Source organism: Rhincodon typus, chromosome 21 (assembly GCF_021869965.1).
Source record: "Rhincodon typus isolate 14 chromosome 21, sRhiTyp1.1, whole genome shotgun sequence".
NCBI classification, from domain to species: domain Eukaryota; kingdom Metazoa; phylum Chordata; class Chondrichthyes; order Orectolobiformes; family Rhincodontidae; genus Rhincodon; species Rhincodon typus.
Window position 1 is genome coordinate 49,543,309 of NC_063352.1, and position 17,024 is coordinate 49,560,332.

The 17,024-nt window shown below is 41.3% G+C and overlaps 1 protein-coding gene across 1 annotated transcript in view; it reads left to right on the plus strand.

Moving 5' to 3' along the window:
• The window catches only part of grifin (galectin-related inter-fiber protein), a 28,269-nt gene extending 17,483 nt beyond the window's left edge, over positions 1-10,786 (plus strand). Inside the window, exons 3-4 of the mRNA XM_020532896.2 lie at positions 2,880-3,042; positions 10,363-10,786. Coding sequence (XP_020388485.1) covers positions 2,880-3,042; positions 10,363-10,527 — 328 coding nt within the window. The 3' untranslated portion in view covers positions 10,528-10,786. The remainder of the gene's footprint in view (positions 1-2,879; positions 3,043-10,362) is intronic.
• The last annotated feature ends 6,238 nt before the right edge of the window (positions 10,787-17,024 follow it).

A 17,024-nucleotide genomic window follows, 5' to 3' on the forward strand; every position in this document is an offset into this window, starting at 1 on the left:
GCATTTCCTTCTTGTTGTTAGTGTGAAGTATGCCCATAGGCCCAGGAGAAGTACCAGGCCCAGGACAGAAACAAGTCCAGAACAGAAACAGCCTAGGAACAGAAAGAGCCCAGGAATTGCTCCCTCGCAGCACCTGGGACCCGGGTTTGATTCCACCCTTGGGAGACTGTGTGGAATTTGCATGTTCTCCCTCTGTTTGCATGGGTTTCCTCTGGGTGCTCCTCCCACGGTCCAAAGATGTGCAGGTTAGGTGGATTGGCCATGCTAAATTACCCATAGTGTCCAGGGACATACAGGTTAGGTAGATCAGCCATGGGAAATGTAGGGTTACAGGGATAGAGTAGTGCACTAGGTCTGGGTCAAATACTCTTTGGAGGGTTGGTGCATACTTCATGGGCTGAATGTAGAGGTTCTATGATTCCAAAATAATGGAACAGAAAGAAGCCAAGGTGCGGCAGCAGGGCACTGAGGAGGAGGAGCACTGACCTGTGGGGGGAGGCCAAATCCACTGGGCTCCCCCAGGATGGGTCGATGCCATGGGAGGACCACAGTCTTCCAGTCCCTAATTTGCATAGGAACATAGCCATTTGAGTCTGTTCCACCAATGAAGTCATGGCTGATCTGTGACCTAACTCTATATATCTGCCTTTGACTCATATCCCTTCATACCTTTGCTTACCAAAAATGTATCTGTCTTCGAATTAAAATTAACGTTTGATCCAGCATCCACTGCTGTTTGTGGAATACAGTTCCAAACTTCCAATCTATTTAACTTCATGCTAAATACCCTTTTTAGGTCCAAAATGGATAACCTCGCACATGCATACATTGAACTCCATTGCCACAGCTGTGCCCATTCATCTAGCCATTGCAGTGAATGTTATGCTACTGATGACATTGCTGGTTGAAAAGTCAATTTCAAGATTTATTGCTTCATGGTTTATTGAAATTCTTTTGCCTGAATTCCTTTCAGTAGTTGCTGACTGGCAGCATTCAGAGTGGGAGACATTGATTTTTTCATTAACCTGCAGTGCAGGGGTATTTAAATTGTCTTTCTCAGAGCTGTGACCCTCACAACACAGGACTTCAAGCAATAGGATGTCAGACCATTAATACAGGCCAAGGTTATTGCTAATTTTTAACCACAATTCCTGTGAAATCTTGAAAGGGGAAAATGAAAATATGTCCTGTCTGCACTGCTGTCTTTTTTTAAGCCATTATGTTCACACTACATGATACTCATAGGAGATTATACATTCACTTTATGTAGTATGAAAATCTCTACAGTTCAGAAAGAGGTCATTTGGCCCATCAAGTCTGCACCAACCTTCCACCCAGACCCATCCCCCTACCCTATAACCCTGTATTTCCCAAGGCTAAACCACTAACCTGCACATCTTTGGAAACCCACACAGACACAGGGAGAATGTGCAAATTCCACACAGACAGTCGCCTCAGAGTGAAGTTGAACCCAGGTCCCTGGCGCTGTGAGGCAGCAGTGCTAACTACTGAGCCAATATGCCATATATACCTACCCGCTTTGAAGCTTCTTTCACACGTTATCAGGTTTGACTGAGCCCAGAGTCCCTCTCTCTCCAGGCAGTCACTGAACTTACATTTGCTGTCAACCTTTGACTGGGTGACCATTTAAAATAAAAACATGCATGTTGTAATGAATATTGGGTCTGTTCATAGGAGCTGTGGGCATGACAATTGTTACAGAAACTTTGAGATGGATCAGATGTCTGATCTCATTCATAAAGGTATAGAGTTATCAGCATGGAAACAGACCCTTTGGTCCAACCAGTCTATGCCAAACATAATCCCAAATTAAACTGGTCCCACCTGCCTGTGCTTGGCCCATATCCTTCCAAACCTTTCTTATAAATGTATGTATCCAAATGTCTTTTAAATGTTGAAACTGTACCCGCATCCACCACATCTTCACGCACTCTGTGTAAAAAAAAACTTGACCCTCATGTCGTTTTAAATCTTTCTCCTCTCACCTTAAAAATATACCCCTAGTCTTGAAATCCTCCACCCTAGGGAAAAGACACCTGCCATTCACCTTATCCATGCCATTCATGATTTTATAAACCTCTTAAAAGTCACTCCTCAACTTCCTACACTCCAGTGGAGAAAGGTCCCAGCCTGTCCAGCCTCTCCTTATAACTCAAACTCTCCATTCCTGGCAACATCCAGGTTAATTTTTTTCTGAACCCTCTTCAGTTTAATAATGTCCTTCCTGTACCAGGGCGACGAGAACTGCACACAGTGCTCCAAAACAGGCCTCCCCAGTGTCCTGTACAACCTCGACATGACGTCCTGACTCCTTCACTCAAAGGTCTGAACAATGAAGGCAAGCGTGCTAAACACCTTCTGAGCTGTTCTGCTCACAATCCATGACATCTTCTAAGTGGGTAGTGCTCAAATGGACACTTTCAGAGCCATATACAACAGCTTGCTGCATTTATCCAGTGAGCAACTGACCCATTCAGACTGTCAATCCCAGGGTCAATCCCTTCTTCTCAGTGTGAGGTATTGATGGGAAGATTTCCTTCCTTTGTGTCCCTGAGTTGTGAACGGGAATATGAGTCACAGCTGTCCATCCAACTTTAGTAGCTATGGGGGCCGGATCTGAAGGGACTGCCCAACCAAGTTGAATAGCTTATGAACTTTCACAGGCAAAAGTTTCCAATGTATTATAACGATCAGTGCCCATGGAAACATGCATTAACAGGAAAGTCATGACAAAGGAAGAACAAGAGCAGAATGAAAATTGACGAGGAAAAGAAGAATGATACGATTTGTCCTTAATGAATGAGGTGGTCAATCAAAGTGAAAATTGAATTTAATACAGGTGTTTTCTCTACTGATAGGTTTGAAATCAATTTTGTGTGTGACAGTACTGAAGAAATAGCATTCCATTTTAACCCACGCTTTACTGAGTCATCACTGGTGTGTAATTCCTACCTGGCCAACAAGTGGGGTGAGGAGGAACGAGTCACATCATGTCCACTTGAAGTTGAGGAACCATTCCAGGTAAATCATCGCACGTTTCATGCATTATCGATTTTGAAAAGAAGATGTCACTTTTGCAGCTTCAGTTTTGCAGTGGCTTATTCTAGGGAAGGCCGTTTTTATAGAAGTTAGAGGCAAAACACCCTCTATGTTATATTTGAAAGACTGAACTGATCCTGTTCAATTCTCTCAGGCCAAAGATTACAGCGCATTCACCTCTGCTGATAATATGGTGGGGCCCAGCTATGAATTTTGTTATTGTCGTGGTTAGGAAGGGTCAGGTATACCCTTCATCACTTTAGAGAGATTGCTGAAGCACTGATGTCTTTTAACAAGACTTTTCATTCAACTTTAAGATTAAGCTGAAAGTCTAAACAGTAGCACATGTATACAGCATCTCATGTGATCTTATTCATCACTTCAGAAGTGGTTTAATATTAACGTATTTGAGTATTAATTTTTTATGCTACATGAATGTGAGTGGATCTCAACTATGATCCTCATGCCGTGTTGAATCAATTGGACTATTCATAGAGTTGACTGAAATTATAAGAAGAAAATGGGCCATTCCATCCAATCAGGCCACACTGACTTTATGCAGCAATGTCCTATTTTCCTGAACCTGCTCCCTTCCCATCATGCCTGTCCTTCAACCAACCTTCCAACTTATTCTTAAATATTGGCATCAGCAGTTAATTTCCTCAAAGTCAACACTATTCAATTATCATCTTTGTTCAAAGGTGGTGGAAGCAGAGTTTATGAATAATTTTCGGCATTCTTGATGATCAAGGGTTGTTTAAAGGTAGTGAGATTGGGTAGGTGGGAATATTGTGGAGTAATCACATCAGCCAGAATCTTATTGAATGGGAGAGCAATCTCGAGAGGCTGAATGGCCTACACCTGCTCCTAAATCAGGTGTTTTAATCAGAGGGATTAGAGAAAAGAAATTTTTGCATTTATGTGGCATATTTCAGGATCTCAAGGTATCTTAACTCCCTCTGCAGCCAATAACATACATTGAAATATAGTAACTTTTTGAACATAGGAAATACACCAGCCAATCTCAACACATCTCCAACAAACAGCAGTCTGGTAGTGAGATCAGGAACAAAAACAGACATTTCTGGAAAAGCTCAGCAGGCCTAGCAGCATCTGTGAAGAAAAATCAGAGTTAACGTTTCGGGTTCGGTGACCTTTCCTCAGAACCAGACTGGAAATGTTAACTCTGACTTTTCTTCACACATGCTGCCAGAGCTGCTGGGCTTTTCCAGCAATTTCTGTTTTTGTTCCTGATTTACAGCATCCGCAGTTCTTTCGGTTTTTATTTGGTAGTGAGATCATCTGCTTTGCAAGTTCATTGAGGGATGAAATCCATCGTCACAGCCCCACTCCTATTCTTCTTCAAAAAACCTCCCTGGGTTCTTCAAGCTCCTTGTGAGAAAATAGCTTGATCCGAGTTGCATGCAAGTTTCCTGGTTCCATTAAATCCGGTAGGGATCAGCGCGGATTCTAACATAATCCTATTTTAAATGAACAGCAGACTACCTCTGTGGCAACAAGCTTCAGTGCAGATGTGGTGCAGTGATGTTGGACTGTCTTTTGCAAGTGAACATTAGATGAGAGCAATGAGAGGCTGGAGAGAATGCTGTTCTGACAGCTCCCGATTTTATCCCTTAAGGGAATTTCCTGATTTCTTCACGAATTCCTCTTAACAGACCATGTACTGTCACAGAACAGCTCTGTAAGAGGGCAGCATCTCACCACAGTGAAGATCTGTAAACCCAACAGAAACAGAACAGGAGGGACAAATGTTCAGGGCATTTTACATGTGCTGCCAAAAAATAAATGCGGTAATCACTTTTATATTGACAGAGTGATTCTAGCATGAGAGCAGGGCTCACAATCTTCACTAAGAGGCATACACCAACAGCCTTGGACAATCACACTCTTTAAACACTGAGCTCCTCTCAATGGTTCTTGAAGCAGCTGAACTGCCTGCAAATACAAGTAGACTATGAGCAGACTGAGTATATATTCTATGCCATGTGGCCATACTTTTGTAGCGTCTGTGTGCTACTGTTCCTTTTCCTCATCCACAGGATAGAGAAGTACTCCTGCAGGGAATGTCTATAACTGGAAATGTCATGATGAATATGGTATTTTCCCAGACAGCTGGGACCTTGTAGTAATTGCCACCTCTACTAGGATGTGCTCCTGTTTGAGGTAGTTCAGTGCTACCAATCCTCCTTTGTCTTTGGCCCATCTAGTGACTCACAGTGGAAGATACATCATAGAATCATAGAATCCTTGCAGTGTGTAAGCAGGCCATTCAGCCCATTGTGTCCACACTGACCCTCTGAAGAGCATCCCACCCACACAGACACAGGGAGAATGTACAAACTCCACACAGGTGCCCAAGATTGAAGTGGAACCCGGGTCCCTAGTGTTGTGAGGCAGCAGTGCTAACCACTGAGCCACCGTACTGCCCACTGTAGCAGATACAGAGGAGTGGGATTCTGACATAACAAAAAGGTTGTATTGAAGACATGAATTAAATTCAATTAATAAACCTGGAATTAAAGCTTGTCTCCGTAACTATGGTCATTTGGCATACAATACCATTTGTTTCACTCATGTCCTTTAGGGAAGGAAATCTGTTCTCCCTACCCGCTCCATAAGATTGTAAGAATGGGAGTAGGCCATTTTGGTCTTTGAGCCTGCCCACCATTCTAGGTCTGGCCGACATGCGACTCCAGAACCATGTGGAGTGGGTGACTCTTACCCTTGCAATAGCCTAGCTAGCCATTCAGTTTGAGGGCAAATAGGGAAAAGAGACAAATGTTGGCCTTTCCAGTCATATCTGTATCCAAAGAAAGAATAAATTAAAAGTTGTTACAAAGGGGATGTTAAATGAAATGAACTCCTGATAGTCACTCTACAATTAACGAGTAACAATTTATTTATCTAATTCTAATAGTTAACAAATTAACAGAACAACTAACAAACTGAACAATTCCCCCTTAACTACTAACTATTCCCAAATAAAAGAAAATTCTAATGGTATGCTATTAAAATAGATCTACGTCCCACTTATATAAACCAAATTAATTTAAAAAAACTTAATCTCTCGAAATTACAGCCAGGATAAGTCTTCTGGAATGTTCTTTGCATTCTCCACTGTCATCCAGTCAGGAACGCCTTCCTCTGTCAAATTCTTCTGTCAGGAATATTAGCTATTATTGTATTAGCTAAGTGCTGTAAATCCTTTATTTGGATGGTGCTTACTCTGAGAGCTTAGAGATTTCTGTGAGAGCAGTGATTCTTTCTTTTATAGCTCAGAGCCTTTCTCTTGACAGATAAGTTGATTCTTTCCAATTTTCAAATGCCCTTGATGACCTATTAATTTCTTAAAGTAGGATTGCTCCAAGATTGTCAAAACCATCAGACTTAAATGTAACTGGGCTTTGGTATCTAGGGCTAAATTCAAAAATATGTTGTCCTGCTAAAAATGCTACACTAGCTGCTAACATTATAGCCTTTTCATACAATGTTTCAATTTCAAGAACACTCTGTGCATCTGCTGCTGCTTGCAGACATTTATTTTAAACCTCCAAACCTAGAAAACACATCATCTTTTAAAGGGACCACACACTCTTCCCTGCGACCATTTTACAAACATCAAATTCTTACATCCTGCCTTGCAATCCACAAATACTCCACCCAACCTCACAACAAAATAAACTTTGTATTCTAGCCAAGCAAATCATCACAGTATCTGAAAAGATTGAGAAAATTCTCATTCAGTTGATAAATGGAACACGTCCGTGTTCATTTCAATGATCCTTTCTATGAAATATGTACTAATGACAAACAGAAAATTCAGACCGGGCATTATAAATCTTTTTTAACCATTACTCTGCTAGTGTTTCCCACAGCCTCGCAAGTAACTGGGCAGGAATGTTTCCCTGCTTTCTGTCAAAAAACCCTTTCCATATCTGAATCCTGACCATAATTTCTGATGTCCACCCATCTGTACAATCCTCCCAGAGGCAGCTGCATTGGCATGCTGCCACTGGGAACCTCATACTATGCATCAAGAATCCACCCCAGTGCCTCAAAGTGACCACGCATTCACTGTGTCCCATAAAGTCACAGCAACAGTGTTTATTGACTTCAGGCCTTCCATGAGCAGTGAGGCGTAAACAGACCAGAGAATGTCAACACCCTGCAAAACGATCATTCGGTATGAAATTGTGAGTTTCCTTTTTGCTTCGAATTTCGTCACAGTGCCCCTTAGGTGGTCTGCCCTAATTTTTTTTCTCGATTTATTTAAATAGGAGATGAAACTCATAGCCCTGTGACTCAGCAATAAGCCTGATGACAACTGAGAAACTCATGACTGTCTTCAGATGTTTCAAGATTGTCACAATGTGATCATTAAAGATGACCATTATCATCTGTATGATCATTGATATGGATTAGTGTCTTCTGCCTATTCTATATCCACCACACTGTGGATATACATGGAAAGACTGCCACTTTGCTACAGATGAAAGCCATTCACACCAAGCATTCATAACAATAAATTAAAGCCAGCCATGGAGGCTGTGATTTTAAGCACCAACAATTGTCCTGGAATAAGCTTATCCTTCCTCCTTCATCTTCAGTTCTCTGCCCAGTGGCAGGTCTGACCCATGGCCTCAGAGACCCACACTGCAGGTAGTGGAACCAGAACAGGGATCGGATCCCCTGGTGTTGGGACCCAATCTAATCCACATTGGCCATTCAGCCAACTGAGCTAACCGGTCTACCCCGGAAGAGTTGGAGTTGCTGTGGCAACATACACAACATCACAGTGGCTCAGTGGCTAATACTGCTGCCTCACAGCGCCAGAGACCCAGGTTTGATTCCACCCTTGGGCATCTGTCTGTGTGGAGTTTACACATTCTCTCTGTCTGAATGAGTTTCTGCCGCGTACTCTGGTTTCCTCCCACTCCAAAGATGTGCAGGTAGGGTGGATTGGCAATGCTAAATTGTGCATAGTGTCCGGGGAATTGGATTAATCATGGAATATGCAGCGTTAGGTGGGTTGGTCTTATTGGGATGCTCTTCAGAGGGTCGGTGTGAGTTTGATGGGCTGAACGGCCTGCTTCTGCACTGAATGGATTCTATGATCACTGGAAGCTGTACATACAAGAGGGTCCACATGTCCTTCCATCATTTGGTTGACCATGAACCTGTCCCTTACTGCCTGCCGTTGGCCATTATTGGAAGGATTAAAGGCTGATCCTTAACCTGTTTGGTCAGATTCTGAATTTGATGTCCTTGTCCATTGAGTCCTGAAGTGGGACTTGAACATGGAGGTTCTGGTTTAGAGGCAGAGACATGACTTATTGCCCCACAAGACCCGATCCATCAGTTTATAAATAGCTTCATTTACTTCAATTTGCTCATTGCGGACAGTTGGGTTGAAGAAACAGGCAAGGTGCTACACTAAATATCACAACCATGCTGTCAATGACCTGTGACCATCACAATGAGTGATCTAACAGTTACTGAAATGAGGCCTTCAATGGTGACAGGGTGTTTTCTGTCAATCACTGCCACAGCTTATCAAACAATAAAAGGCCACATTTCAACTATGTTGAATGCATTGCAAAATTCCCTGTGTTACCCATAACAACACCTCATTGAAAAAGAAACATTTATTATTTCCCACAAACAGAAAGGCTACAAACACCTATCAAGTCCATTAGCATCTTGAAGAGCCTAGGACCAGACGGCATACTTTCAGAATAAAGGGGTGCCAAATTAAGACTGAGATGAGGAGGAATTTCTTCTCACAGAGGGTTGTGAGCCTTTGGAACTCCTTGTTACAGAGATCTGTAGGGGTAGAGTCATTTTATATTTTTAAAGCTGAGTTAGATAGATTCTTATCAGTAGAAGAATCAAGCATTATGGAGGAAAGACAGGAAAATAGACATGAGGAATATCAGATCAGCTGTGATCGCATTGAATGGTAAAGCATGCTCAAGAGGCTGAATGGCCTACCCCTGTTGCTATTTATTAGAGTTTTATATGTTCCTGTAGACATTCAAAAGCGAAAGTTCAAGGTGAGATTGGTCATGAGGATTAGCAAGTTCAGGTGGAATTGTTGCTAGAAAGAACTGAACCACATAATATGGACTGGGCCATTACGTGAGGTGATGGGGGAAGTGGGCATGATTGATTAATTAACAGAAGTCAGTAGCTCAGATATATTTCAATTTTCCAGCAGCCCCTTTCTATCATTACATATACAGAATTACAAAGAAAGACCATTGGGCCCATCCCATCCATGCCTGTCTACTTCAGGCCTGATTTTAACGCCAACAGATGGAAATCCTCCACGGTGAGCTAACTGTGAAGGCCCCGAGCTTCAGTCCCAGTAGCCATTAGTATCTAGTGGATCTGTGCCCCACTGAAAAGCAGGGGCTGGAAGGGGGATGCCAACTCATGGGAATTCCAAAGACTCCACACAGTACCTGACAGATCATTCCTGCTCCACACCTATCCTCAGAAAAGTTGGATACCTTGGCCTAGCTGTTTTAGGCACTCTGGGAATTCCCATTAGTTCTGGCCATCAGGGTTTCATTATCTTGGACTTTCCCAAATTCTGAGCTAAAGATTTGCCATAGCATCTTTGACATCAAATGTCTGAATGTAAAGTCTGTTCTCTATCTGCCTTATTTTGGGGGCTAAACAGTGTCTCAGGGCTTATCACTGCTGCCTCACAGCACCAGGGACCCAGGTTCAATTCTACGCATGGGCAATTGTCTGTATGGAGTTTGCAAATTCTCCCCATGTCTGTGTGAGTTTCTCCCTGATGCTTCGGTTGGGTCCCACAGTCCAAAGATGTGCAGGTTAGGTGGATTGGCCATGGTAAATTGTCCATAGGGTCCAGGGATATGTAGAGTAGGTGGATTAGCCATGTGAGATGCAGGGTTACGGGGATAGGGTAATGGGATGGTTCTGGAAGGGATGCTGTTCAGAGGGTTGGTGTAGACTCAATGGGCTGAATGGCCTGTTTCCACACTGTAGGGATTCTATCTCATACATACTTTGAGATTAGTAATTATGGAGGCACTGGCATGGAGACATTGGGAAGGCAGTACAGTCTGTTGGAACTGCTATTTTAATGATTCATATTTACACAGAGAAGACTGGGTTAAAATCAAGCCTTTTGACTTTGTCCAATAAATTCAGTGAACATTATTACATTTCAAGCTCCAATCTTAATTAATTCGAGCTAATATTCCTAGCTTTGAGATGTTCACCTATTTTGTTCTGTTTATATGCCAGGTTGATATTTATTCTGATGAGGAATATTTTCACGTGTTGCTTGATGGGACTGCTGTTTGTCAGTTCAAACATCGTATTGAGGAACTCAATTCCATCACCAAGGTGCAGGTGCTGCATGATGTCAATGTTTCCTCAGTAGAATTTACCAAAAAAGCCTTTTGGTAATTGTTATGGAAAAGCCAGCAATGAAGAGATGCTGACATCAAACTAAACAGAGATGTGGAAAGCCGGACTTTGGTCACCACGTTGTTCATAAAAAAGAAAAACCTGATTATGAACTGTCAAGTCTTAATGAAAAATTGTGTCGAAACAAGATTCAATTATGTTGATCCATATGACAACAGTGACCTACTTCAAAAGATCAAAAAACTCCAATGGCTTGGTTGCATTGTTGACTGAAACCTTACACTTAAATTTACGACTTGCACCAGCATAACTAAAATATTCATTCAACAAGCTGGGATGGAGAGAAAATAGCTCCCTTTTAGAGGTACAGAAAATGAAAAACAACAAGTTGTTAGTAAAATAATTAATGGAGTTTATGAATTTGATTACACATTGATCATTACACATGTTGTTACAGGATTTTCTTTCACATATAAGGGGTTAGAAACAGTTTCCTATCATTATCTTAAATACGATTCTTCACAGTATTTTGTGTATATGAATCAACATGTATCTCAATAATATAAGGGAACATTATTGATTTAATTTTAACCCATGTAGAGATTAAATTCATTCTTGAATGTGGATCTCACTCACACGGGCAGTGTTTTTTTTTATCTTAGAGAAGTGACAGACGTGGTCTGTTCTTGAAGCCTTGAGGAGACAATGTGGTGATAGTATTCCAGCTGCATGCAAAATGGAAATAGAGATTGAATTATTAAATATTGTAGGTGCAGGTGTGTTCTTTGAAGAAACAGTGGCTGTTCTATTTACCAAACAACCCCCAGTCAACAATGGCATGGATTATATGCCAGGTGAATGAATACAAGATGCTTTCATACCAACAACCTGCTTTACAAGAAACACTCCATGCAATGGTTTCATCTTTCCATTAAAATAATATCTGGGATCTTATTGAAGCTGCTAATAGGAAAAGCCCTTTTTGGTGCACTCTCATCCACTTAGGACTGAGGAGATGCTGGCCAACTTCGGGAGCTTTGCATTTGGCAAATTCAATTTTTTCTGTATTTGAAACTAGGTTCAGGTTGTGGCTGGATAGTTCTTGTCTGTGAAACTGAAACTGAAACTTCACAAGGGCTGTACACCAGTGCAAGTTTCTAACATCACCACATCACCATCCCACATACACTAGAGTCATACCTTCATACAGCAGTTCAGCACGGAAACAGATCCTTCGGTCCAACTCCTCCAGTGCTAACCAGGTTTCCTAAATTAATGCAGTCCCATTTGACAGAATTTAGTCAATATCCCTCTAAATCCTTCCTATTCATACAACTATCCAGATGTCTTCTAAATGTTGTAATTGTACCCTCCTCCACCTCTTGCTCTGTTAGCTCATTCCAAACACACACCACCCTCTGAGTGAAAAAGTTGCCCCTTCAGTCCCTTTTAATATATTTCCCCGCTTACCTTATATCTATGCCCTCTAGTTTTGAACTCCCATACCCTGGGAAAAAGACTTTGGATATTTACCCTATCCATGCCCCTCATGATTTTCTAAACCTCTATAACATCACCCCTCAAGCTGCAATGCTCCAGGGGAAAAAAGTCCCAGCCTATTCTGCCTCTGTCTATAACTTAAACCCTCCATCCCTGGTAACATCCTTGTAAATCTTTACTGCACCCTTTCAAGTTTAACAACATATTTGCTATGGCAGGCAGACCAGAATTGAATGCAGTTTTCCGGAAGTCGTCCAACCAATGTCCTGAACAGCCACAACATGATGTCCCAACTCCAATACTCAATGCACTGATCAATAAAGGCAAGCACACCAAACGCCTTCTTCACTATCCGGTCTGCCTGCAACTCCACTTTCAAGAAACTATGAACCTGTCCCCCAAGGTCTTTTTGTTTGGCAACATTCCACAGGATTCTTCCTTTAATTGAATTATCAAAAGCCTCGGTGGAACACTTAACATTTCAGAAAACCTCATGGATTGTTCACAACCAAAATTTAACGTGAATTAGATAACACTTTTCAGATTAATTTGCTTTGTAAACAGGGTCTTTGTCGGCTTTACATATACTGATACACCAGTTCATAGAATCCCTACATTGTGCAAGCAGGCCCTTTGGCCCAACAAGTCCACACTGACCCTCAGACATCACATGCAGACCCATCCCCCTATAACCCAACTAATCTATGCATCCCTGAACATGGCCAATCCACTTAATCTGCACATCTTTGGACTGTGGGAGGAAACTGGAGCAAACCCACACAGACATGGGGAGAATGTGCAAACTCCACACAGACAGTTGCCCAAGGTTGGAATTGAACCCGGGTTCCTGGTACTGCCTCACAGCAGTGCTAACCACTGAGCCACCATGCCACTCTGAATAGTTTAACAGATGTTTCAACTATTTGAGGTTGAGACAATTTACATTAAAACAAATTACCTTCAAATTCATCACTTGAGTTTGTTCATCCATGTAGTCTTTAATTGATTTCAATATAATCAGCTTACATAATTCAGCCTTCAGGCAACCCTTATCGACTAATAGCAATCAACTAATTCCACAAATTCAGGTAGGCTGATTTATTTTGCTCAAGAAATAAAAGGCCCAAAATTAATGATACTCCATTACTGCAGTCAGCTGTGAAATTAGTTGAAATAGCAAAGAAAGGACAAGTTTCTGCATTGACTTAGTTACAAGGAATTAATGTGGTCACACAGGCTGCTGTAAACAAATTCACTCATCTAGATCCCTGGATTGTGTGGCTTCTTTACCCATTCCATCGACTGAAACTCTCATGCTGACACAGTTGTTGTAGTTACAAAAGCCTTGGATTTGGTAAATATCCTGCTTGGCTTTTACAGCCTGTGAAAATATTCTTTAAGATATCCTGGTTTTACCCTCTGATGCTCCTCTTCAGACTGTGTGTTCAAGTTGCAGATTACCAATATTTATTGCTTATTTATTTCTTTATTTAATTGTCAAATGTTGCCTTGTTAAATTGTTCCCCAGAATTATTTTATATATTTAGCACTTGCAAGCAATGCTTCCCCACTAATTAAGAACTTCTGAACTAAGTTATAGAAGGTCACATTTCAAAACAATATTCCACACTGTTTCTCTGTACTGGAATCCTTCTCTACTGGAATCACTGAATAATAGTGTTTAGCAATGTTAGCACACAAGCTTAGTTTCACTTAGAGATTAATGTAAAATAATTTGTTTTACAAATGACTCTTGATCTTTCTTTATTAATGAAGACCCTTTGTTTCAATGTTTCACTGTTATACTGTGCAATGCAATCACATGGAGCAACAGAATCAGTGTTCTCAAACAGACAGAAGCACAGACAGATAGAATTAACCGAAGGGGCAGGATCCGGTGGAATGGCATGCACACTGTTAAGGTCATAGGGAGGGAACCACATGAAAGCCAATCACACACTAGTCTTTACAAATTGGGAAATCTCCCCAGTGAATAGGTGAATTCTAAAAACAATTTTAACAAGAATGAGTGCATCATCTATAAATCAGAGATTATAGGCTATTTCTTACCTGTCCTTATGTTTCTGTTACTTTCTCTTGACCTCATGTTCCGATGCATGTTCTTTAAGAATTGATACAAGGTCAGGGCAGATTTCTTTAGAACTGTGAATCTTGTTGCATTGTACATGATGATAAGGCCACAGAGCAACATGTGCAGTGAAATAAGTCCACAGATACCAGTATTCCATCGCCAAGTCTCTCTCTATGTACACCTGAACAGTCCTTGACTTTAGTACTGCCTCATTCAGTGTCAGGTACCAGAGTGTCAGTACTGTCGGTTCTGATATAACGCGATAGTTCTGTTCTTGTGCAATCTCGCATTATAAGAAAATGCTGCGCCATTTAAACTAATGGGACTGGAATCACATTGTAGCTAATACATATAAGGAAAGGTTGCGTTCTACAAATAGTGGTTTAAATTCTTCAATCACATTAAAGCCAATTCACATTGAAGAAACATGTTTATAGCAGAACCAACTGTATCTCTGACTCTCACCCTTTTTATCTGTCAGCCAGGACTCCCTGACTGGACCAATCAGGGGACGCATATTCTATGAAGTCCAGCTGGCTGACCTCATTACAATCACCACATATAGGGTCCAAAGTTTTTGTGGATCAATAATGTATGACCCCTGAGGTCAGAGTGACATCACTGTTTAGCTCAGAGGGACATGTATAGAATCATCAAAGCCTAATTTTACTCCTTTCTGACTCCTTTCATGAGACTCTGTCTCTCTTGTTTCTTCTGTTCATCTATTTTCCCCTATCATTTATTTTTCATTCTCCAACTTGCTCTTACTTTCTTATTTTCCTTTAGGCGTGGAATTGTGTGATACTCACAGAACAAAAGAGGTCACCAAAAATGTACAGTGGCATGCTTCAAGCGGTGAACATTTAATGACTCCCACAGACTGTGCACAAAGGCACTTACAGGATACGCAGAGGTTTCATGACTATAGCAAACCAGCTTGTATACTAAATACAATTACAATTCTGTAAATCTCCCCCTTTTCACAAAACAAACAAAAAGATGGCATGAACTATTATTTGCTAATACAAATTACCCAGCAAAAATGATCACAACAAAAATGATCACTCATTAACAAGACCATGTGTTAACTCTAGTAGGCTGCCCTTCCATCAATCTCTTGCATGCATTGTCTGTGAATTGTACAGGTCTCCCAAATAGTTCATACACACATTGCAATTGGCTCTTTATCTGGTTTCTGGTCACTGCTAGGCTGTTGCTTCTCTGGAAAATATCATTCCCATGGCAAGTGATGTTGCCATTGTAAATGTTGTTACTGATCTATTTCTATTGCTGGGGAATGGTCTGGAACTGATGAGATGATGTACTCTGTGCCAGTGATGAGACCACATCTATCTACTGCAGTGAAGGAGAGCCATCTTTAGCTGTACATAGATGTCTGCAGTTTGCAACGATATATCTTGTCATTCATGTTCACCACGTACAATTGAGGTGACAACTGCTCAACACAGGTGTTGTGATATGGGATAACCTTCATTGAGAGATTAAATGTTTGCACTCTAACTGTCTTTGCAATCTGGCAATGACTCAGCACTTTAATAAACGTGAAATTTAGCCTTCTGTCATTTCACCTTGATTTAGCTTCAGTTGTTTTTTACTATTGGAAGAAAGTTTGGACGCAGCATGACATTAGTCTTTGCACGGAGCTGCTTTCTGAGTCTTCAGTGGCTGTATTTCTACACTGAAGGATTGCCTTATATAAGTCCTTGCCAGATTTGCTTGATTTCTTTATGATCCCTTTAGCAATTTTCACTGCTGCCACAGTCGTTCTGTTGATGTTAGGGAGTGTGGAGATGATGTGTGGTATTGAATTTCCCAATCCTTTATGAAATGGCTGAATTCTTCACTTGGGAACTGTGGGCTATTGTCACTCATCACAATGACTAAAGTGTACGTTCAGGTATTCTGCAATCTTGTCCACAGTCATTGCTGTGCTAGTCTAATTGCCAGTAGACGGAACAGAATTCAGCAGTAACTGCAGCGATGATAACAAGGTCAGCCAGCTTGATCTTATAGAATATGAGTTCCCTGATTGGGCTGTTAATCTGGTCCAGTCAGGGAGACCTGGCAGACATAAAGAGATAAATGTCAGGGATATTGAGCCCCTGGAATGCCTGACTCGGCACTTCTATCTGAAGATTGCTGTGAATGTTTCAGCCTTATCATTTGCACTAATGTCTTGGAGCTCTACCATGGATGGGGATATTCGTGGAGACTTCTCCTCCAGTGAGTTGTTTAATTGTCCATCACCATTCACAACTGGATGTGGCAGAACTGCAGAGCTTAGATTTGATCTGTTTGTTACGGAATCACTTAGCTCTGTCTATCACTTGTTGCTTTTGCTGTTTGGCATGCAAGTAGTCCTGTTTAGTGGCTTCACCAGGCTGACATCTCATTTTAAGGTATGCATGATGCTGCTCTGACATGCTTTCCTGCACTGTCCATCGAACCTTGCTTGATGGCATTAGTTGAATGGGGGAATATGCCAGGCCATGAGGTTGTACCCTGTCCTCCGGCCTCAGTCTTTCTGCTGGCTGTTTTGCAGACATTGCTTCCTTTTCCAAGCCTGGAATATCTCTCAACATAATGCAAAGCTTTGTCTGTTCTCTTATTAACACACCTTAGCTAATGATTGGTAATCTTAATATTTATGAACAAATTGAAAGCTTTCTTCAGCGTATGTTTCTCCTCTTTCAGCAGCTATACTCTCATTTCAGGATCCATTATGCCTAAGACAATGATAATTGATAAGGTGATCTTTCAGTTGACCATACTCACTGCCAAATGGATCAGTCTGGTCTCACACTGGTAAATAGTCTCCCTTTCTCCTTATGGTCTGATGTTGAACAAATTCTGTTCATATATAGCATGATAATGGATTTAAAGTATGTCTTCAAAGCCTGCAATATCTGTTTCAATTAGATGC